The sequence below is a fragment of the Desmodus rotundus genome, chromosome X (genome assembly GCF_022682495.2).
Source record: "Desmodus rotundus isolate HL8 chromosome X, HLdesRot8A.1, whole genome shotgun sequence".
Taxonomy (NCBI): domain Eukaryota; kingdom Metazoa; phylum Chordata; class Mammalia; order Chiroptera; family Phyllostomidae; genus Desmodus; species Desmodus rotundus.
In genome coordinates, this window is record NC_071400.1 from 92,909,326 (window position 1) to 92,928,602 (window position 19,277).

The following is a 19,277-nucleotide window of genomic DNA, read 5'->3' on the forward strand; positions in this document are numbered from 1 at the left end:
TAGACAAATAAACAGAAGTTACGAATCAAATTTGTCCAAGACCAGCTATTAAGAAATCAAAATTTTAATGCTATGTTGATATTATGATTTATAATAAGAAATATGTATTTGATCTTCATCCCTATTTCTGGCACAGAGCTCCCACACTCCTAGGAATTTCCTAAGTAATGAGAGCAACAATGGTGTCTCTTGTTATGTTAATGAGGTGACTTTTGAAACCCACCAAAGGGTGTTCGCCAGGTGGCCACGTGGTTAGAGGACTGGAACTTTCAGCTCCAGCCCCTTATTTCCCAGGAGGGACAGAGGTGAGGTTGAATGGCCAATGACTTTGTCAATCATGATTATTTAATGAAGTCTTCATAAAAACCCAAAAGGATAGCTAGTAGGTCTGTTTTTTGTTTTGTTTTGTTTTTAGAAAGCTTCCTCGTTAGGGAACCAGACTGTTTCCATGTGCTGCCATGCTGGGCCCCAAGCTCCAAGAAGACAAAAGCTCCTTTGTTTAGGACCTTGCCCTTTGCATCTCTTTATCGGCCTGTTTATTCGTATCCTTACTATCCCTTGTAATAAATTGGTATTCTAGTGAGTAAACAGGTTTTCCTGAATGTTACAAGAAATTTTAGCAAATTAATCAAACTCGAGAACGGGGTCCTGGAAGCCTGATTTATAGCTAGTCCCTCAGAAGCACAGGTAACAGCCTGGAGTCATGACTGGCATCTCATGTGGGGCAGAGCACTTTACCTGTGGAACCTGATTCTATCTCCGGGTAGATAGTGTCAGAATTGAGTAGAGTTCTCAGACACAAGAATTGCTTGCTGGTATGGGGAAGCATCCACACATACACATCAGAATTGGGTCCAGGAAATCTCACCATGTTTAAAATATTTTTTTGCATGAAGTGTTTAAAATGAATTGGCATCAATGCTAATCCTTTCTCACCCTCCCATCTTCACCAGGGTTTGAAATACCAACTTCCCTCCACAGTAAAGTACTGGCCAGTGAGCAATGGCTACCATAGACAGTTGAGTACAAGTAGCTTAAATTGCTCATTTGGTTACTCTGGTCTGAACTTCATTGATGTCAGATCAGGCAACCGTGGGCCCTGGTGATTTTTCTGACTATAGCAGATGGTCTCACTCTTTTCTTGGTAAAACCAACAAAACACTTTTCCAAGTACTATTTCTCAATCCAATCCCAAGAGCAGTTTTAACTGAGATAAGACTTTTCTTTCTAGTTTATCAGTGAGCTCACTAGAATTGCATGACTAATGCCCTGTCAAGAGGGGGTCTTTCTAGGTAAAAAGCTAATACTTTCAAAAACTACAAATGCCATAAATTAACTGCTAAATCTCCCTCCGTCATGTCCTCATCTCTGTATCTCCACTGGCACCTCCCCAGTGCCAGCCTCCCCACAACTCCTGACTGGACTACTGCCATAACCTGGTCTTCCGGTTTCCACCCTTGCTCCTCAAAAATTGCTCTGTGGTCAGCAACCAGCAGGATCGTTTCAAACAACAAATCTGATTGTGTAAGTTCCTGCTTGAAACAGGTCAACATCTTTGCCCATGATTTAATCTCATCCCCATCCCCTCTAGCCCTGCTGTTTGTGCTCCAGCCACTATGGCCTGAACTTTACACACCTCCCATGCTACAAGCCCCCTCTCAGGGCTTCTGCAACATACCTGCTGTCCCCTCTGCCAGAGCCCGCTCTTCCCCCTCCTTCACCTACATAGCCCTTAGCTCACCCTTTCTGTCTCAGCCCTTTCTGTCTCAGCTCAAACATTTAAGGAACTCTTCTCTAAGGTCATGCACCCTATTAATGCAGCCTTACACGAGTCACTGGCCACTTAGCAACTGGTGTAGTTATGAGGATGGGACAAGGAAAGATAACCTAAGGCCTTTTCCAGATCTAACCACAAAACTTAAACTCTGTTGATGACTAATCACATTTACTTTTGACACTGCTCTGTCTTGCTGATAATCACCCATGACTAAGCTCTCGTGTTTTTAAGAGACCTTGCTTGCCTAAAAAGTGAGAAAGGTTGTTGAAAGCACCAGATGTTTCTGCACCCTTTCAATGGAAGCTATACTTCTCTGAGTAACAGAAATCAGATCACTGCCCACTGACTCTGAAAAGGGCAAGAGAAACTGTTAATTTGTCCAATCTTCTGAAGGAATTGATATGTTTCGGATACACCACGATTTTTTCCTATCCAAAGGGTTTGTGGGGTTAACTGTTTTATTATTAAGACAGACAAAGAGAGTTGGCTTCTATTCCCATTTTCTGGTGTGCTAGAATATTCTATATCTTTATCTGATTGTAGTTATATGGGTGCACACATATGTAAAAATTCATCAAGTATATATTTAAAATTACAGCTCTTTGCAGATTTCACTGCATGTAGGTTTTTTAAAAACTTTTTCATTATGTATAACAGTTCTATTTCATTTCATTGCCCAGAGCCACTTGGGGACACTGGGATGTGCCTAAAGATGCCAAGTCAGCACTTGGCTGTACAGGAAGATCGTCCTCTTCATTCTGTATAAGCTGGGAAATTTAGTAGTTGCCTACACCACAATTTTCATGAAAGGGTAAGTGACTGGTTCAAATCCATGCAGAGAGTACTAGAATGAAAATAACAAATGGCTCACACCCAGATCATCCCTATTACTCACATTATAAGATATGAACATCTAATATTGGTTAAAGGACAATAACTGTAGATACAAAGGACTCCCTCAAGCAGGGGTCCCCAATCCCTGGGCCACAGACCGGTACCAGTCTGTGGCCTATTAAAAACTGGGCCACAAGCAAAGTTCACCCGAGCTCCTCCTCCTGTCTCCCTCCACATCCACAGTTGGGGAGTGAGGCTCACCTGAGCTCTGTCTCTTGTCATCCTACCTCCCCACCACCCCCTGCTTCCATGAAACCAGTCTGTGGTGCCAAAAAGGTTGGGGACTGCCGCCCTAAAGTGTCTGGATGCCATTAAAGAAACAAAAATTTCTTGTAAGGTCTGAATGGAAAATGTCTGAGGGTTAGAATTGATAATGAGGCCTTACCTGCTTGCAAGTATTCCGGCTGCAGAGTTGGAGGGAGGGTCTCAGGCAGTGGATAGCCGTTCTTCCGGGCCACAATGAGATGAAATGCAGCACAGAACTCAGGCAGGGTCAGGGCTCCATCGCAGTCAGCATCACTAAGTTCCCTAAACATAACAGATGTCATGAGTACCTAATACCAGGCGTAGAGGAAAATTTACTCAGCTTCAAACATGCAAACACAATTTCCAGGCTCTCTGGTGGTGAGCCTGGTGAGTTCCAAAACCCTTATGCGATCTCAGGGGACCACTTAGAGGAAGAACTAGTATGATTGACAGCACTGGTATCAGTGGCACTTTATAAATAAAACTTTAAATTCTTCAGGTTCTCTGGTAAGTCTGTTTTATAACCCAGAGTGCACAAGACAAGCAACCATGCCACAAAACGTAAAGTGATGCCCAGAATTCCACAGTTGACAGCCTTTTGGTGAATGTGTGGTGTGAAGAGCTCCTGACTTGGTGCTCAAAACAGTCAGAGGGTGGGCTGGCACCAGACCTTTTACATTTGTCCCAGCCACTGTACAGTTACTAGAGCTTAGGAATGCACACTTCATTTTTAAGCTTTAAGGAAAAACCTTGAACTTTTCAAGTCACAAAACTGTTATATCAAAAATTTGCTTGAGAATCCCCTCCTGGAAAAATATAAGCTCAATAAATACTGGTTGGATGTTTTCAGATAAAACTACCAACTAAGGGAGGCTGGAACCAGATAAGACAGAAAAGAAGAAAGGGATAGTCTTGAAAAGGCTTATCTTCGCCTCAGTCATTGTTTTCCACTGAAAGCACAGACCTATTTACTCAGCACAAAAGAAACCTATTTGCCAAAGTAACTAAGACCCTCTAAACTCAACCAGCCTCTAAGGTATACAGAGACAAGTATACGTGTGTTAGGACAAGTAGAGAGATAAGACATATAAAGATGTACTAGGAAGGTGTTACTATTTGAAAGAGAGAATATCGAAGGTAAGCTCCATTCACACCCTCCTTCCTCTCAAATATTTAAGATGCACCAGCCCTGAAATAGTAGCTCCTCAGGCTGAGGATTTACAGGGACTGCTGCCCACACTGGATGGAGACAATACCATTCAGCTTTCATGTATATGTCTCCACAAAAAGATAGGAAGCCTTACGCCATTATGGTAAGACCAGGAATTCTGCCTAAGCAGATTGTATTCTGAAAATGATAATTTGTTTATTCCCTAGCTTTAAAATCGAAAATATGGCTTCTTGTAAAAATTATGATAGAATATATTGCTAATGAATAAATCTAGCTCAGGATCCCAGGTACACTGGCATGCACAAGGATTATTGCAATAGTTTTCCAATAAAATGCAGAAAACATGATAAGCAATTTTAAATGCTATCATAATTTTTTATAAATCCTCACGAAAAAAGTTTACATAAATATTGCAATGTTTTAATTATATATTTATAGCTGTGCAGCCTCTGGCCCAGTTGTGAGGAAGAACAGCCCACATGCAGCCAGGAGTTTACAGAGGCACCAAGCATTTTCATAAATGCAAATGGAGCCATCTGGACCTTCCTGGCACAGCCTGTTTGGAGCCAGGGCTGCGGCCAGCTCGGCAGCAAGGTGCAATACATGCCATAGCTGCAAGTCTAAATTAGGGCTCAGCTGATAAACACCAGCCAAATTTAGGAATCTCACACACAGCTAGAATAGTTAAATTTAACTTAGTTCCAAAACATTTGTGGACCTTCTATTCACCTGGCTTCATAAAATACTATAAAGAATAGCTTTTCAGGGTCCTCTGGTTACTTGCATCACACCAAGTAGAAAAATCTGAAAATAAAATACACAAGATGGAAATTCTCATATGCCCACACACATTATTGCTTAGACTGAAAAGGGATCTTGATGAGGAAAATAACTAGGAAATTACTTTTTCAATAATAGCTAATATGGCCCTGGCCGATGTGGCTCAGTGGATTGAGCGCTGGCCTGTGAACCAAAGGTCACCGGTTCGATTCCCAGTCAGGACATATGCCTGGGCTGCAGGCCAGATCCAATTGATGTTTTTCTCCCTTTCTCCTTCCCTTCTCCCGCTCTCTAAAAATAAATAAGTAAATAAAATATTTAAAAGTAAATAATAACTAATACATAGAGTGTGCAGTATGTGCCAGACACTGTTCATTAGGCTTTTCATACAATAACTTAATTTTCACAGCAACAAAATTCTAAATTCTATTCACTCTCTTACTTTGTTAAACAAACAAACAAACAAACATTAGCCCTGGCTAGTGTGGCTCAGTGAACTGAGCACAGGCCTGTGGTTCACTTCCCGGTGAGGGCACATGCCTGGGTTGCGGTCCCTGGTTAGGGGTGTGCAAGAGGCATCTGATTGATGTTTGTCTGGCACATTGATGTTTTTCTCCCTCTGTTTCTCCCTCCCTTCCCCTCTCTCTAAAAATAAGTAAAATTCTTTAAAATATCATTCAAAAAATAAAACTTTTGAAATGCAACAGTAGGAACTAAAGAATGAATATGGATGACTGTATCATACAATGTGGCATTAATTGTACTTACCATATATAGGAGAGTTCTGGAATGGAAAGCTTTGATTTGGTGAAGAAGTTCTTGGCCACTGAACCTGTCAACAGCCATTGTTTAAATAAATCATTAATTAGTATCTAGAGCAGCTTTTATATTTAATGTCAATGAATCACCATTTTTCCTTTCAACAATCCCTACCATATAACCACAAACACAACATTAAAGGAACTACAAATCATGTGGCTAAAAAACAAAGTGTGAACAGCTTTTAAAAAGAATATGTAAATTAGAATAGGGCAAAAGAAGCAATGATGTAATACTTGTTATGACATGCAAATTATGAGTTCCTGTTTCATTTTTACTGAAAATGTGCAAATTTTACTAAAAATTCAAAAGACAAATTTCAAAATTACTAAAGTAAAAACCTGTCAAGTACTTTTAATTAGAAAGTAACACAGAATCATGGTAGAAAACAGAAAAAAAGAAGAAAATTAACACCATTAATCTCATCACACAGACATTAAGACAGGTCTCTTGAGAAAGAGTTTTAGTGAGATAAAGTTCTTTGATGGGCCTTTAAGAAACTTATACAGGAACCCTTGTTATTTTCTTTATTCATTGTAAATTGATCAGTATCAATTTATACCAGGTAGTCATTCAATTTTACATGTTACAGAGCTGCACTTAAGTCCTAACTATACTTAAAATGTTGGACCCAACCATTATTGAAATTGAAATTTTTAGGCTTTCAGCTCTCAAAATAGTTTCACAATTCAAAAGCCTCAATTCTAAGACAAAGAATAGTTGAATCAAAGCACCAAGCTCTATTTTAAGCCGATTATGTCAAAAGTCATTCTATGGCAATTATTAGTCTTCTCATTGGCCTCAAAACAATGGATTAAAATGGACCCTAAAGCAGGCTTATTTTCCTCAGATAGATTATTAAGGATCAAAGGCACAGGGCCCTATATACCAATGAGCCTTTTCCCCAAAGGCATCCTGGAAATAATGCTGACATATGACTGTTGGCCATCAATGCAACTACCTTGTCAAATATTTGTCAGAAATGTCTTCAAAGCCCATTTACCAGCTAAACAATGTCCCCTCATGTCATTCTTTCCTCCCCTCCTTGATACCCTTTCTTCAATTCACATTACACCCAAAGCCACAGCTAAAGACCTAGCCTAGCCTTCAGACAGTTGAGAATGTTGTACCCTGGTGTCCCAGAGGGTTTAGGTGTAGCCTATAGGGAAGCCGAATGGTAACAAGTCCAGCCGTGCCCTGGCTACCCCCTGCCAAAAGGGGAAGCTAATGAGAAAGCACCAGTGCTCTGTCCTTTGGTGCTGATGAAAGTTCAAACCATGAGCTGAAACCCTCACTGAAGCTCTACCCCCAACCACTGTAGACACTCCAAGCCAGACTCCTTTCCTTGTTTTCTCCAGCCATTTTCATACCTTGCTGGGGAGCACACAAGGGAGAAGGGAAGCTTAAGAGCTCTCAGCAGTCAAACATTAAAACATGGATTCAGACTTGTTGTTACAAGAAATCTCTCAGCCCAGTAAACTACAGTTACACAGAGCATTGATATATCAGGGATATATAATGGTAGCACACCAAATATATATGTCTTTTCAAAATAAAGACAAGTAATCCAACATAAAAATAGGTGGATCTATGAGAGTTCACAGAAGTAGATGCAACTCACTCAATCATATTTAAAAAGGTTCAACCATGTTTATAAAAGATCTGTATGTTAAAACCACACAAAGATACAATTTATTGCCTATCAAATGGGGAAAAATACAAAAGTTAACATGTGCTGATAATAAGAATAGGGAAACAGGCACCCCATATGATACTGGTGGGATGACAAAATGGTAGAATGCCAATGAAGGGGTGTTATGCAATATCTAGCAAAATCACATAATCCAAAGATAGACTGACAAGTTAAGAGCAATCTAACAATAGCCAGGGGGGAGTGGGGAGGGGACAGTGAGGAGAGGGGATTACAGGAACTACTATAAAGGACACATGGACCAAATCAAGGGGGAGGGTGGAGGTGGGGGAGGGAGGGGGGTTCGGCTGGGGTGGGGTGGAGGGATGGGGAGAAAAGGCACACAACTGTAATTGAATAACAATAAAAAAATTTTTTTAAAGTAAAAAAAATATATATATATATATAAAGACATGATGAACGCTATTAACAACAGAAATATTTGTAGCAAAAGACTACGTATAACCCTAACAGTGGACAGGCTAAATGAATGATTGCACATTCACACAATTTAGTAGTACACAGCTATAAAAGGGACTGGGAAATATCTCAACATGAGACTATGTCATAATCACCAGAATACACTGTTAAGTAAAAAAAGCAAGGTAGAAAAAAGTATAAGCGGTTTGCTACCATTTATCTAAGGAAAGATGGAGATAAGAATATACATACATGTATACATAGATATGCACATACATGTATTTCCTTATATTTTTAAAAACAAACATAAAAATGTTGGCTACCTATGGGGCAAGGAAAGAACAAGGTAGGATAGGGATAGAAGCTACACTTCTTTTAGACTGTTCTGTAGACTTGACTTTAGAACCATGTAAATATTTTATTTATTTTTAAATCCTAACCCAAAGACATTTTTTCATGCTTTTAGAGAAAGAGGAAGAGAGGGGGAGGGAGGGAAGGAGGAGAAAGAGAAAGAAACAAGAGGGAGAGACATTGATCAGCTGCCTCCCATATCTGCCCTGAGACCAGGGAATCAAACCCATAACCTAGGCATGTGCCCTGACTGGGAATCGAGCCCACAACCTTTTGGTGTACAGGATGACATTCCAACCAACTGAGCCACACCAGCCAGGGAAGAATCATATAAATATTTTACATAAAATTAAAATTTAAAAACAAAATCTCTAAAAATTGAAATCAAAACAAATGAAATGGAAAAGAACAAAGTTGAAGAACTCCCACTCTCTAATTTCAAAACTTACAATAATCCAGGCAGTATGGCACTGGCATTGGGCTAGACATATAGGTCAGTGGAACAGAATTAACATCCAGAAATAAATCCTCACATTGGCAGTCAAATGAATTTTGATAGAAACGCTAAAACAATTAATTGGTTGTGAAACAACTGGATGAATAAATTTGAACCCCTGCCTCATACTGTATAGAAAAATTAACTCAAAATAAATCAAAGACCTAAATGCAAGAGATGCATGTAATATATATTCCTTCTTAGAGGACAACATAGACATAAAATTCCATGCCCTTGGATTGGGCAATGATTTCTTAGATATGACACCAAAAGCACAAACAAGAAAAAATACATAAACTAGACATCATGAAAATTTAAAAGTTTTACACTTCAAAAGAAATCATTAGAAAATAAACAGCCATAGATTGGGAAAAAGTATTTGCAAATCATATACTTGATAAGGAACATGTATCTAGAATACATAAAGAACTCTTACCTCTCAAAAAATAAATGACAAAGGACTTGAATAAGCATTCCTCTAAAGAAGATATACAAATAGCCAATAAGAATGTGAAAGGATGCTCAATATCATTATTTATCTGGGAAATGCTAATCATAACCACAAAGAGATACCACTTCACACCTAGGATGGCTATAATCAAAATACAGGTAATAACAAATGTTGGCGAGGATGTGGAATAACTGGAACACTCGTACAATGCTGGTGGCAACGTAAAAAGGTGCAACCACTTTGGAAAACAATCTGACAGTTACTCAAGTGGTTAAACATAGAATTACTGTATGATTCAGAATTTCCATTCCTAGGTATATATCCAAGATAAATAAGAACATACATCTACACAAACTCTTGTATACAAATGTTCATAGCAGTATTATGAATAGCCAAAATAGGTATTGGTGAAAACCCAAATACCTATTAACTGGTGAATAGATAAATAAAATATGGTTTACCCATACATTGGAATTATGCAGACGTAAAAAGGAATGAAGTTCTGACTACATACTACAACATGGATGAACCTTAAAAATATTATGCTAAGCAAAAGAGGTCAAACACAAAAGACCATGTAGATTGTTTCATTTATATGAAAAGCCCAGAATAGGGCCCTGGCTGGTATAGCTCAGTGGATTGAGCATGGCCTGCAGACCAAAAGATCACTGGTTTGATTCCCAGTCAGGGCACATGCCTGGGTTGCAGGCCAGGTCCCCAGGAAAGGGCAGGCGAGAGGCAACCACACATTGATGTTTCTCTCCCTCTTTCTCCCTCCCTTCCCCTCTCTCTGAAAATAAATAAAATCTTTAAAAAAAGAAAGAAAGAAAAGCCCAGAAGAAGCAAATGTATATAGAAAGAAAATAGCTTAGTAGTTACTTATGGCTGGGAGGTGGGAAGAACAGAAACGCGGAATAATTGCTAATAAGTAGGTGGTTTATGGAGGAGGGTAACGAAAGCCTTCTAAATTTAGATTCTGAAAATAATCTGTGAATACAGTGTATACTAAAGCTACTGAGTTGTACACTTTAAATGGGTGAATTTTATGGTATGTGAATATCTAGATAAAGATGTTTTTAGGCTTCTGGCCAAGATGGAGGCATAGGTAGACACACTGTGCCTCCTCACACAACAAAAATGACAACAACAAATTTAAAAACAAAAAAACAATCAGAACTAACAGAAAATTGAATGGTATGGAAGTCTGACAACCAAGGAGTTAAAGAAGAAACAGTCATCCAGAGTGGTAGGAGGGGTGGAGACAGGCAGCCAGGCAGAGAGGACTCCCTGCAAGGCAGCGGCTGGAGGACCCAGGTCCCAAAATCATGTGCAGATAAACCATGAGGAACAGCTAGGGAGTGAGGCAGACCGTACAACCCAGGGTTCCAGCTCGAGGAAATAGTCTCAAACCTCTGATTGAAAACACCTGTGGGGGTTGAAGCGGCAGCAGGAGAAACTCCCAGCCTCACAGAATTCACTGGAGAGACCAACAGGGTCCTAGAACATACACAAGCCCACCCACCTGGGAATCTGCACCATAAGGTCCCAATTTGCTTGTGGGTAGCAGGAGAAGTGACTGAAAACTAGCAGAGAGCCCAGCAAGTGGCACTATTCCCTCTTGGACCCCTCCCCCACATTCAGTGCCACAATGCAGTGATGTGGTTGCCTCGCCCTGGTGAACAACACCTAAGGCTCTGCCCCTTACTATGTAACAGGTGTGCCGAGACAAAAAAAAAAATGGCCCAAATGAAAGAACAGATCAAAGCTCCAGAAAATAATACAACTAAGCAATGAACCAACCTATTAGATACACAGTTCAAAACAAACACTGGTTATCAGGATGCTCTAGGAACTCACTGGGTGCTTCAACAGCATAAAAAAGACCCAGACAGCAATGAAGGTCACATTATGTGAAATAAAGAAAAATCTATAGGGAACCAACAGTGATGGGAAGGAAACCAGGACTCAAATCAACGGTTTGCAGCAGAAGGAAGAAAGAAACATTCAACCAGAACAAAATGATGAAACAAGAATTCAAAACAATGAGGAGAGCCTTAGGAACCTCCAGGACATCTTTAAACGTCCCAACATCTGAATCATAGGGGTTCCAGAAGAAGAGGAGGAAGACCAAGAAATTGAGAACTTATTTGAAAAAATAAAGAAGAACTTCGCCAATCTGGCAAAGGAAATACACTTTCAGGAAGTCCAGGAAACTCAGAGAGTCCTAAAGAAGTTGGACCCAAGGAGGAACACACCAAGGCACATCATAATTACATTACCCAAGATTAAAGATAAGGAGAGAATCTTAGAAGCAGCAAGAGAAAAGGACACAGTTACCTCCAAAGGAGTTCCCATTAGATTATCAGCTGATTTCTCAAAAGAAACCTTACAGGCAAGAAGGGGCTGGAAAGAAGTATTTCAAGTCATGAAAGGCAAGGACCTACATCCAAGATGACTCTACTAGCAAAGCTATCATATAGAATGGGAGGGCAGATAAAGTGCTTCCCAGATAAGGTCAAGTTAAAGGAGTTCATCATCACCAAGCCCTTATTATGTGAAATGTTAAAGAGACTTATCTAAAAAAAAGAAAAAGATAAAAAATACGAACAGTAAAATGACAACAAACTCACAGCCGTTAATAACCCAACCTAAAAAAAACAAAAACAAACTCAGCAAACAACTAGAATAGGAACAGAACCACAGAAATGGAGATCACATGGAGGGTTATCATGGGGAGGGGGAGAGAGCGGGGAAGAGGTACAGGGAATAAGTAGCATAAATGGTAGGTAGAAAATAGACAGGGGGAGGGTAAGAATAGTATGGGAAATGGGAAAGTCAAAGAACTTATATGTACGACCCATGGACATGAACTATAGGGGGGGAGTGTGGGTGGGAGGGGATATGCAGGGCAGAGGGGAAAAAAGGGGGTAAAATGGGACAACTATAATAGCATAATCAATAAAATATATTTAAAAAAATAAAGATGTTTTTAAAAAGAGATATCACCTAATTACAGTATATGAACCCCTCCTGGCCTTGGTCAAACTCAGTTGTTTTAAAAAGCATTTGTGAGATGATCAGGGACCTCTGAACAATGAAGACTTAATAATAAATATTAAGGAATTCATTTTTTAACATGTGTCAATGAATTATGGTTATGTTTTTTAAAAAGGCCTTTTCTTTAGAGATACATCCTTAAAAAAATACAGTAATAAAGAATGCGACAATAAACTCTGTTTTGTGTACTCACAATTGTAAACTTACTTTTTCCTACCCCATATTTTCAAATGAAATGATCTGGTAATTGCTACAAAATCATCTGGGGTGAGAGAGGATATAGATAAAACAAAATCGTTGGGGCTATGTGATAGGGGTTTGTTACACTAACCACTCTAGCCATATCTATATTTGAAATTCTGCAAAATAAAGAAGTTAAAAGAAAGTAAAAGCGTTCCTAACAGTCACCTATTTGTATTTGTCTAATCATCCGTATACATTGTGAAGAAACTCACCGAAGCAGTGGGTAAGGTTGGCGAGCAGTCAGTACATGCAATCTGTGTTCCTGCTTATTTCTTTAAAATCATGTTGTTAGCATTTTAATTTGTTGTATCTACAATATTCTGCCTTCAATAAGGCAATTACCACGAATCAGAAAATGACGGCTGCATTTACACAAGTATATTTCAATTACACACCTTATTTCACAAAAGAAAATTAGTCTTAGTCCTCACTTCAATGTTAGGTTACATTTATCAAGGGCATATTGTTATTCTTCAAAACTGAAGTACAAAAAAAGTTTTATGAATTTTTCTTCCAGAATCTACGATTTCACTGTTTGTTTAGTCTTCAGCTCAATAAAAATGTAGGTGCACCGGAATTAAATCAATTCCTCTCAGCTTGAATTTTATATAAGAACTCAATAAGAATACATATTTCTGAAGACAACCCAGAAGAACTGACATGTGGACATAAAAACTCTGGCCAATTTTCCTCCCATATCTTAATTTCTCTCAGAAAAACCAGAGGAGAAAGTGTTGAGCCAAAGAAAACGAGCATGAATTTGAACTTCTAAGGCATATATTAATATAATGTAAGGAGACTGTGATGCTAGCTCTAGAAGGCTATACCACATCTTTCTCTAACTCCAATGTAATTAGTAACCAATTAAAGATGTCACCTTGGTGTCACACTTTATCATGTCAAGAACTGCCCCAGCTCATAAATCACAGGGTCTAGACTAGGTTCCCCCAAATTCCTATTTAACCCCTTTGAAACTGAAACAATTCATTCCCAAGTCTTTTTCTGCATGGGTTGTAGTTGATAAGAAATTTGATCTTAGAGGGAAACAAATTGAAGTCACAGAAGGTTGTCATATGCATTTTGTGTGAACTATTTCTCAAGACGTGCACTGTTATTTATATGAGACAATGATCTGGGACCCACATTCTCACCTGTCAGCCTTCATTACCTGAAATGAAGGAACCCGGGTCTGGCTGAAGGGATCGGAACTGATTGACATAGTACTCGCGCTGCTCTTCTGTTATCCTCCACGGTTCATCTGGGTAATTACTGTTGTTATCTTGCAGTTCTCTCTCCACTGAAAAAGACTTCAAAAATAAATAAGCAAATGCTTAGAGAATCTCTCTTTAGTGAGATGAAGTACAAATATTAAACACCCATAAAAGTATCATGCATTATACTTATTTTTCCTCGAGGGAATAATTTAAATGCCTTGTAACTAGAAGGTAACTTCTGAAGGGTCAACATGGTGCTTTGTACTTTTTTGTATTCCCCAAAGTTGTAAGAGGACTGACTGAGCATGAAAGACTGAACACTCAGTGAGTGATGAAAAAGTTTCCAATGTAATGAAGGAAGGGTAGAAAGATGATTATTCTTATCTTCAAATATTCATATTTTGATCCTTTCGATAGCTGAGTAGATAATAAAATAATCGATTCTTTTTAAACCATAAAATAGTCTAGATAAGATATAACTGTATCATTTTTTCCTGAGACATTCCCATTGTATAAATCTGGGAGTCAAAAGTTCTAATTCAAATCCCACCTCCCAAGTCCCACTCAAGAGGCAAGTCAGGATCACCCAACCCCTCACTCTGCATTTGTGAACTGGGGTTAATATTTAGTAATGGAGCTAGGTCCGGGAAGAGCGATGGTATAACAACAAATGGGGTAACAGGGGTGCATCAGACATGCCACTAGGGGGCGTGCAAGCCAAAGTTGAGGCTTTAAGGATGCAGAAAACCAGAGAAATGGTGCAGAAGAAAACAAAGCTTGGCTACACTGTGGGAAAAGAAGCAAAAATTGTGATTCTAGGAGGAGGGGCCCAGGACTCTGCTCCATCCCTCCCATCTACTCTAAGGCTAAGGTGCTACTGCAAAGAGACACCTTCACAAAACCAAGAGGTCAACACAAGGAGGGTAAGCCACTAGGACAAAAGGAGAGTAGGAAAGAAAGGAAGAGGCATTACTGCTAATAAGGTATCAGGATGCCACTTATGAGCACACTATCAAGGAATTAATCATTAGGAGGGCATTCTACCTACTATCCCTAGAAAAGAAAGCAGACCATCTCCACCCTGCTCCCCTCAAAATGCACACCCCATTCCAGGAAGTAATTGTTCCCAGAAACACCTGGCTCTCCTCTGACGACATTCAGAGAAGAAATGAGACTATAAAACTTTGAGCTGTGCTATAATCTTGAGATGTTATCTTTAAAGTTTTCATACTAGGTGAGTTTCTACTAAATGTAAATCAAACCATTTTTAAATGCCCTGGAAGCCACTATCCACATTAAGTTAATACGTTAAATTCAGAGAGCTTTAAAATTTACAAAGCATTTCACAGATCCCTATGTCATCTAGCATCTCAAAACATTTGAGAGGTAGAAACAGTAGGTACCATATCCTTTTCCCAAATGAGTAAACTGAGGCTTAGAGAATTTGAGTGACTAGTCCATACCCTTAAGTGAACCCCTGCAATCAGCAAATAACTGCCCTCTTATTTATCTGTTGTTCAAAGCTAGGCTCTGGCGTATCAGGTTCTTTTTTTTTTTTTTTTAACTGGGTTGCTTCCATCTGAGTTGTTTTCAGAAAGCCCCTATTCACTCTGGTAAGAAACAAACAATATAAAGAAAGAAAGCAAGGAAGACCAAAAATCAGTCTGAGAACCCAATGAACCACACAACTTTCCAAAACGATCCCACCCAAGTTCCAGAGCCAAACTGAAATGGTCCAGGCAGCAATTTCTGAATGAGCCCAGATGGCTGAGCGCGTTCTGCAGGCAGAACCCAAGGTTGAGGCCATCAGTGTGTGCTGGACTGGGTTCCTGGCCAGATGGTAACGTGTAGAGCTACAGGAGCACTGCCCTCCAGGTCAGCACTGACAGAAACAGCTGCAGTAAAGAAACAGAAAAATCTAGGCATGGAGGCAGGAGAGAAAAGAACGGCCACCTACGAGTAAACAATTAAGCAGGCAGAGATGGTTCACAAAGCCAGCGGGACACAAGTGGAAAGCTCAGTCTCACTGCTGTCCTGAGAACGAAGGTGCCAATATCTCTGTGGTGTGTATGGCTGCTGTGTTCCCTGGTTCTTACATGGAAGCTACTACTGCCCTGGAATATATTCCTTCCCTCCAGGAACTGAAGCTGCTATATTCAGTTGCTGTTGTTAGTGTCAGCCTTTTTCCAATTCCAGGACCACTGCTCATTCTACTTCCTCTCTCACGGAACCTCACTCCTGAGTGGCATCAGTGGTCTATTAGCAGGTCTTGAGTCTATTCTGACATCAGGAATGGACAGAAGAAAGTGGTTAATTCCTCTGTTTAAAAACTTACAGGATGATCAATTGCCTCATTTTTCAAAATCCACCTTTTCCACCTGGCCTTTAGGGCCCTTATAATGTAGCTTCCTCATAGCTCACTCTCAGCAGGCTTCAGATTGCTCACTCTTTCATGTTTCAGATTTGTGTCTATGTCCTAGGACACCCTTCCTCTGATTCAGCCTCCTCAGATCCTACCCATCAAGTCCCTCTGTCTCAAAGGTTCTCTGATGTACTTGCCAGGCCCACAGCCACTGCAAAGGGCACTGCAATCCCCCAGCTCTGCTGTAATGGTGGGCCTGGCAGCCACATGTGTACTGCATGACCACTTCATCCCTGGGTCTCACCTCAGTCCAAATGGAGGGGGCACCGGTTGCTGGCTTCTGGGATGCTCCGGCATAGAAAGCTTGCCTCTAATAAGAACAGTGTGGGCTAGGTAGTCATTCTTTGGCATGTAGATAAGAAATATGAAGACCAAGAAGCAGGGAGAGCAGACCCTGAACAGCTGCACCTTCTGAAGATGTAAGGGCCATGTGGGACTCAAAGCCATGAGGTAGCCAGAGTCCAGCATGAGCAGAACCTGTGAGGTAGAGAAGTACTAGAAAGAGTAGGGGCTGGGGATGGTTGCTGGCAGCCAAGCAAGTGGACAGCGAAGCCAACTCAAGACAACTAGGGCAAGGGCCTGTTCATGGCAGACCAAGCATGAACAACCAAGAACTCCTGCTCCTCAGGACCACGGGGCCACTCCTTGTCTCTCATTTCTTAGATTCCAATATGAATCCTAACCCCTCCTCCTTTGTGAGAAAACTTAAGCTGGCAAGAATAGCTCCTGTTCCCTAAAACCAAAAAGGTCTTACAACAACAAAAGAGGGCATGTGAACATTGTGTAACCTGTACATCACGCAGCCCTTCTAGTGGCTTTCACTAAACATGTTAACCTATCCCCTTCTCTTTCTCCCTGCTTTTCACAGAATGTATTTAACTGATTTAATAAACCAAGTGATTTAAGCATCATAAAAATATGAATCCTTATTATACTTATAGTATTACAGTTTTGAACATTTATTGTTCTTGGTTTTCGTCACTCAAGTTTCAACCTGGAGGGCTAGAACCATATCATATACTCCTTTACTCCAGATGCAGTCCCTGGAAGGCACATCGCAGATGCTAAAAATTAGTATGAGGCCCACTTTTTGACAGGCTCTAGTAAGTTCAGGGGTATTTCTTATATTGAAAGAGAGGTAGAAATGCTACTCCATGTTGTGCTTAATGAAAGAAAACTTATGAGTCCAGTTCATAATCTTAAGTTTGAGATCTATCAAAATAAGTCCCTAACTGCTTTCCTGTAGTTCACCAATGGTCTAATGGCTATGGGGAGTTCTCAAGTTCCAAATCCATTAAGTGAGTATTTCAGGGACAGGTAAGTGCATATGGAAGGGGTAGATCACATTCCACATACCCTTAAAACTGAAATATTCCAAAAGAAAGCTGATCCACTACAAAAAGCAAAATGATCTGAACTCTGCTGCACAAACAGTGACCCACTCATTCATTCATTCACAGATACTTATTGAACACCAACAATATCCCAGACACTAGTTACTAGGAATACACCGATGGGCAAACAGATTCTTTTTCCCAAGAAGCCTAGAGCCCACTTAGGGAGATGTACAGGCAATCTCAAAACAGTGAAGTACATGCTATGGTAACACAGGGTACGCTAGAGCTTTGCTACTCAAAGTGTGGCCCCCAGACTACCCACATCAGCATCACCTGGGGACTTGTTAGAAATACAGAACCCCAGGTCCTATCCCATACCTAGTGAATCATAAAGTATGGGAGTAGAACCCAGGAAGCTGTGGTTTAACAAGCCCTTCAGGTGATTGAAAGCACACTCAAGTTTGAGAAGCAATGCTATAGACTATGTACGGCAAGGCAAGCAAAAGGAACATTTGCAAAAACACCCCCAAAATAAGAGAAAATAGCCATCTCCTAAAAGTAGTTCAGTTGGGCTACATATAAATAAGCTCAGCTGCCACTGCAGAGAAGATGTTAGTGTAATTGCCTCAAGATGGTCCAAACAGAAAGCAAGTCCCAGATCACGAAGACCCAAGTGTACCACGTTAAGAGGTTTAGACTGTATCTAGAAAATAGGGAGCCACAGCTAAGTATTAAATAAGATGCTGAAATCATCAGATTTGAGTTACAGGAAAAAACATTTCAGTGAGGAGAATGGAGGGGGAAAGACTAAAGGTAAGAAGAACATTGAAGGCCGTATCAGTAACCGCAGCCCAAGGTCAAAGTGATCCCAGGGTAAGGAGGGTTATGACAAAAGTAAGACAAAAAGGTCATAAGGCCACCACCAGAGAAAGACTTATTATAGTAGTCAGGTGGCAGCTCAGGACTTTTCTATCAGCAGCTAGGGAGCCATCTCCTTGCAGGACCCAGAGACACAGATCCATCTCCTCCAAAGGAATGCAAAAGTGAACCACAACAATCAACCCAACTTTTCAGGTAAAGTCAGTCACCTAAGTCAGAATGCCTAATTGCAAAGATTGAAGGAAGGCATTGAGAAACAGGGGTGGGTGGGCTGTGGAGCCTTTGGCTTCCAAGAAGAAACCAGAACCAGGAAAAGCTCCACTTTTGCATGTGCCCTAAGAGACCTCCCCCATTTCAACTCCAGCTCCAGTGGTTTGCTTGGCTGGGTGGAGATATTTGCTGCTTGGTGCCAATTTTAAGCTCTGCCAGCATTTTTAAGAAAAAATAAAAGGAGAGAGAGAAATCATCCACATTTGTCTGGTTAAGTCACATACATATGGTTCATTATACAATTTCTGTAGACACAGGAGAATTAGATTTGCTTATATTTAAAACATTCAAACCCTTGGTTTTGTTTCAAGTGAAATGCAAATGTTTGGCACTGCAAGTTATTATCTCTGGGGGAAACAGGCTGTTTATAATGAAAGAGACTTCAAAAGACTCATTAAAAATAATAGTATTTATAAGATCCCAAAAGGTGACATTTACCCCTGAAGTATCTTAAAAATCAAGCATAGTTGAATAATATGAATTGCAAGGAAGCGTTGTCAAGGGGAACTTCAGAAGGGTCTGTATATTGTTTCAACCATAGAACATTTCTGTTTAGAATATAATCCCACCCTGGAAGCATCTTATAATTGCTGCCTGTGAGTCCAGCCATTTCACCCAAGGGTGTGATGATCTTTCAACAATGTCTTGTAGGTGCCTTAGTAAACAAATCATCTGGAATAGCAAAAGCTATCGAGTGGTTACCCACCCAGGAATGATTTTCTAGGCCCCCTTGCAGTTAGTTAGGTGCAGCCATGTGACT

At 40.2% G+C, this 19,277-nt stretch overlaps 1 protein-coding gene across 2 annotated transcripts in view; it reads right to left on the reverse strand.

Moving 5' to 3' along the window:
• The window catches only part of REPS2 (RALBP1 associated Eps domain containing 2), a 208,679-nt gene that overhangs the window by 103,060 nt on the left and 86,342 nt on the right, over positions 1–19,277 (reverse strand). For both annotated transcript variants that reach the window (XM_024569913.3, XM_024569912.3), the window contains exons 6-8: positions 13,564–13,702; positions 5,637–5,700; positions 3,057–3,199 (exon numbers count right to left, since the gene is read on the reverse strand). In XM_024569913.3, coding sequence (XP_024425681.2) covers positions 3,057–3,199; positions 5,637–5,700; positions 13,564–13,702 — 346 coding nt within the window. The remainder of the gene's footprint in view (positions 1–3,056; positions 3,200–5,636; positions 5,701–13,563; positions 13,703–19,277) is intronic.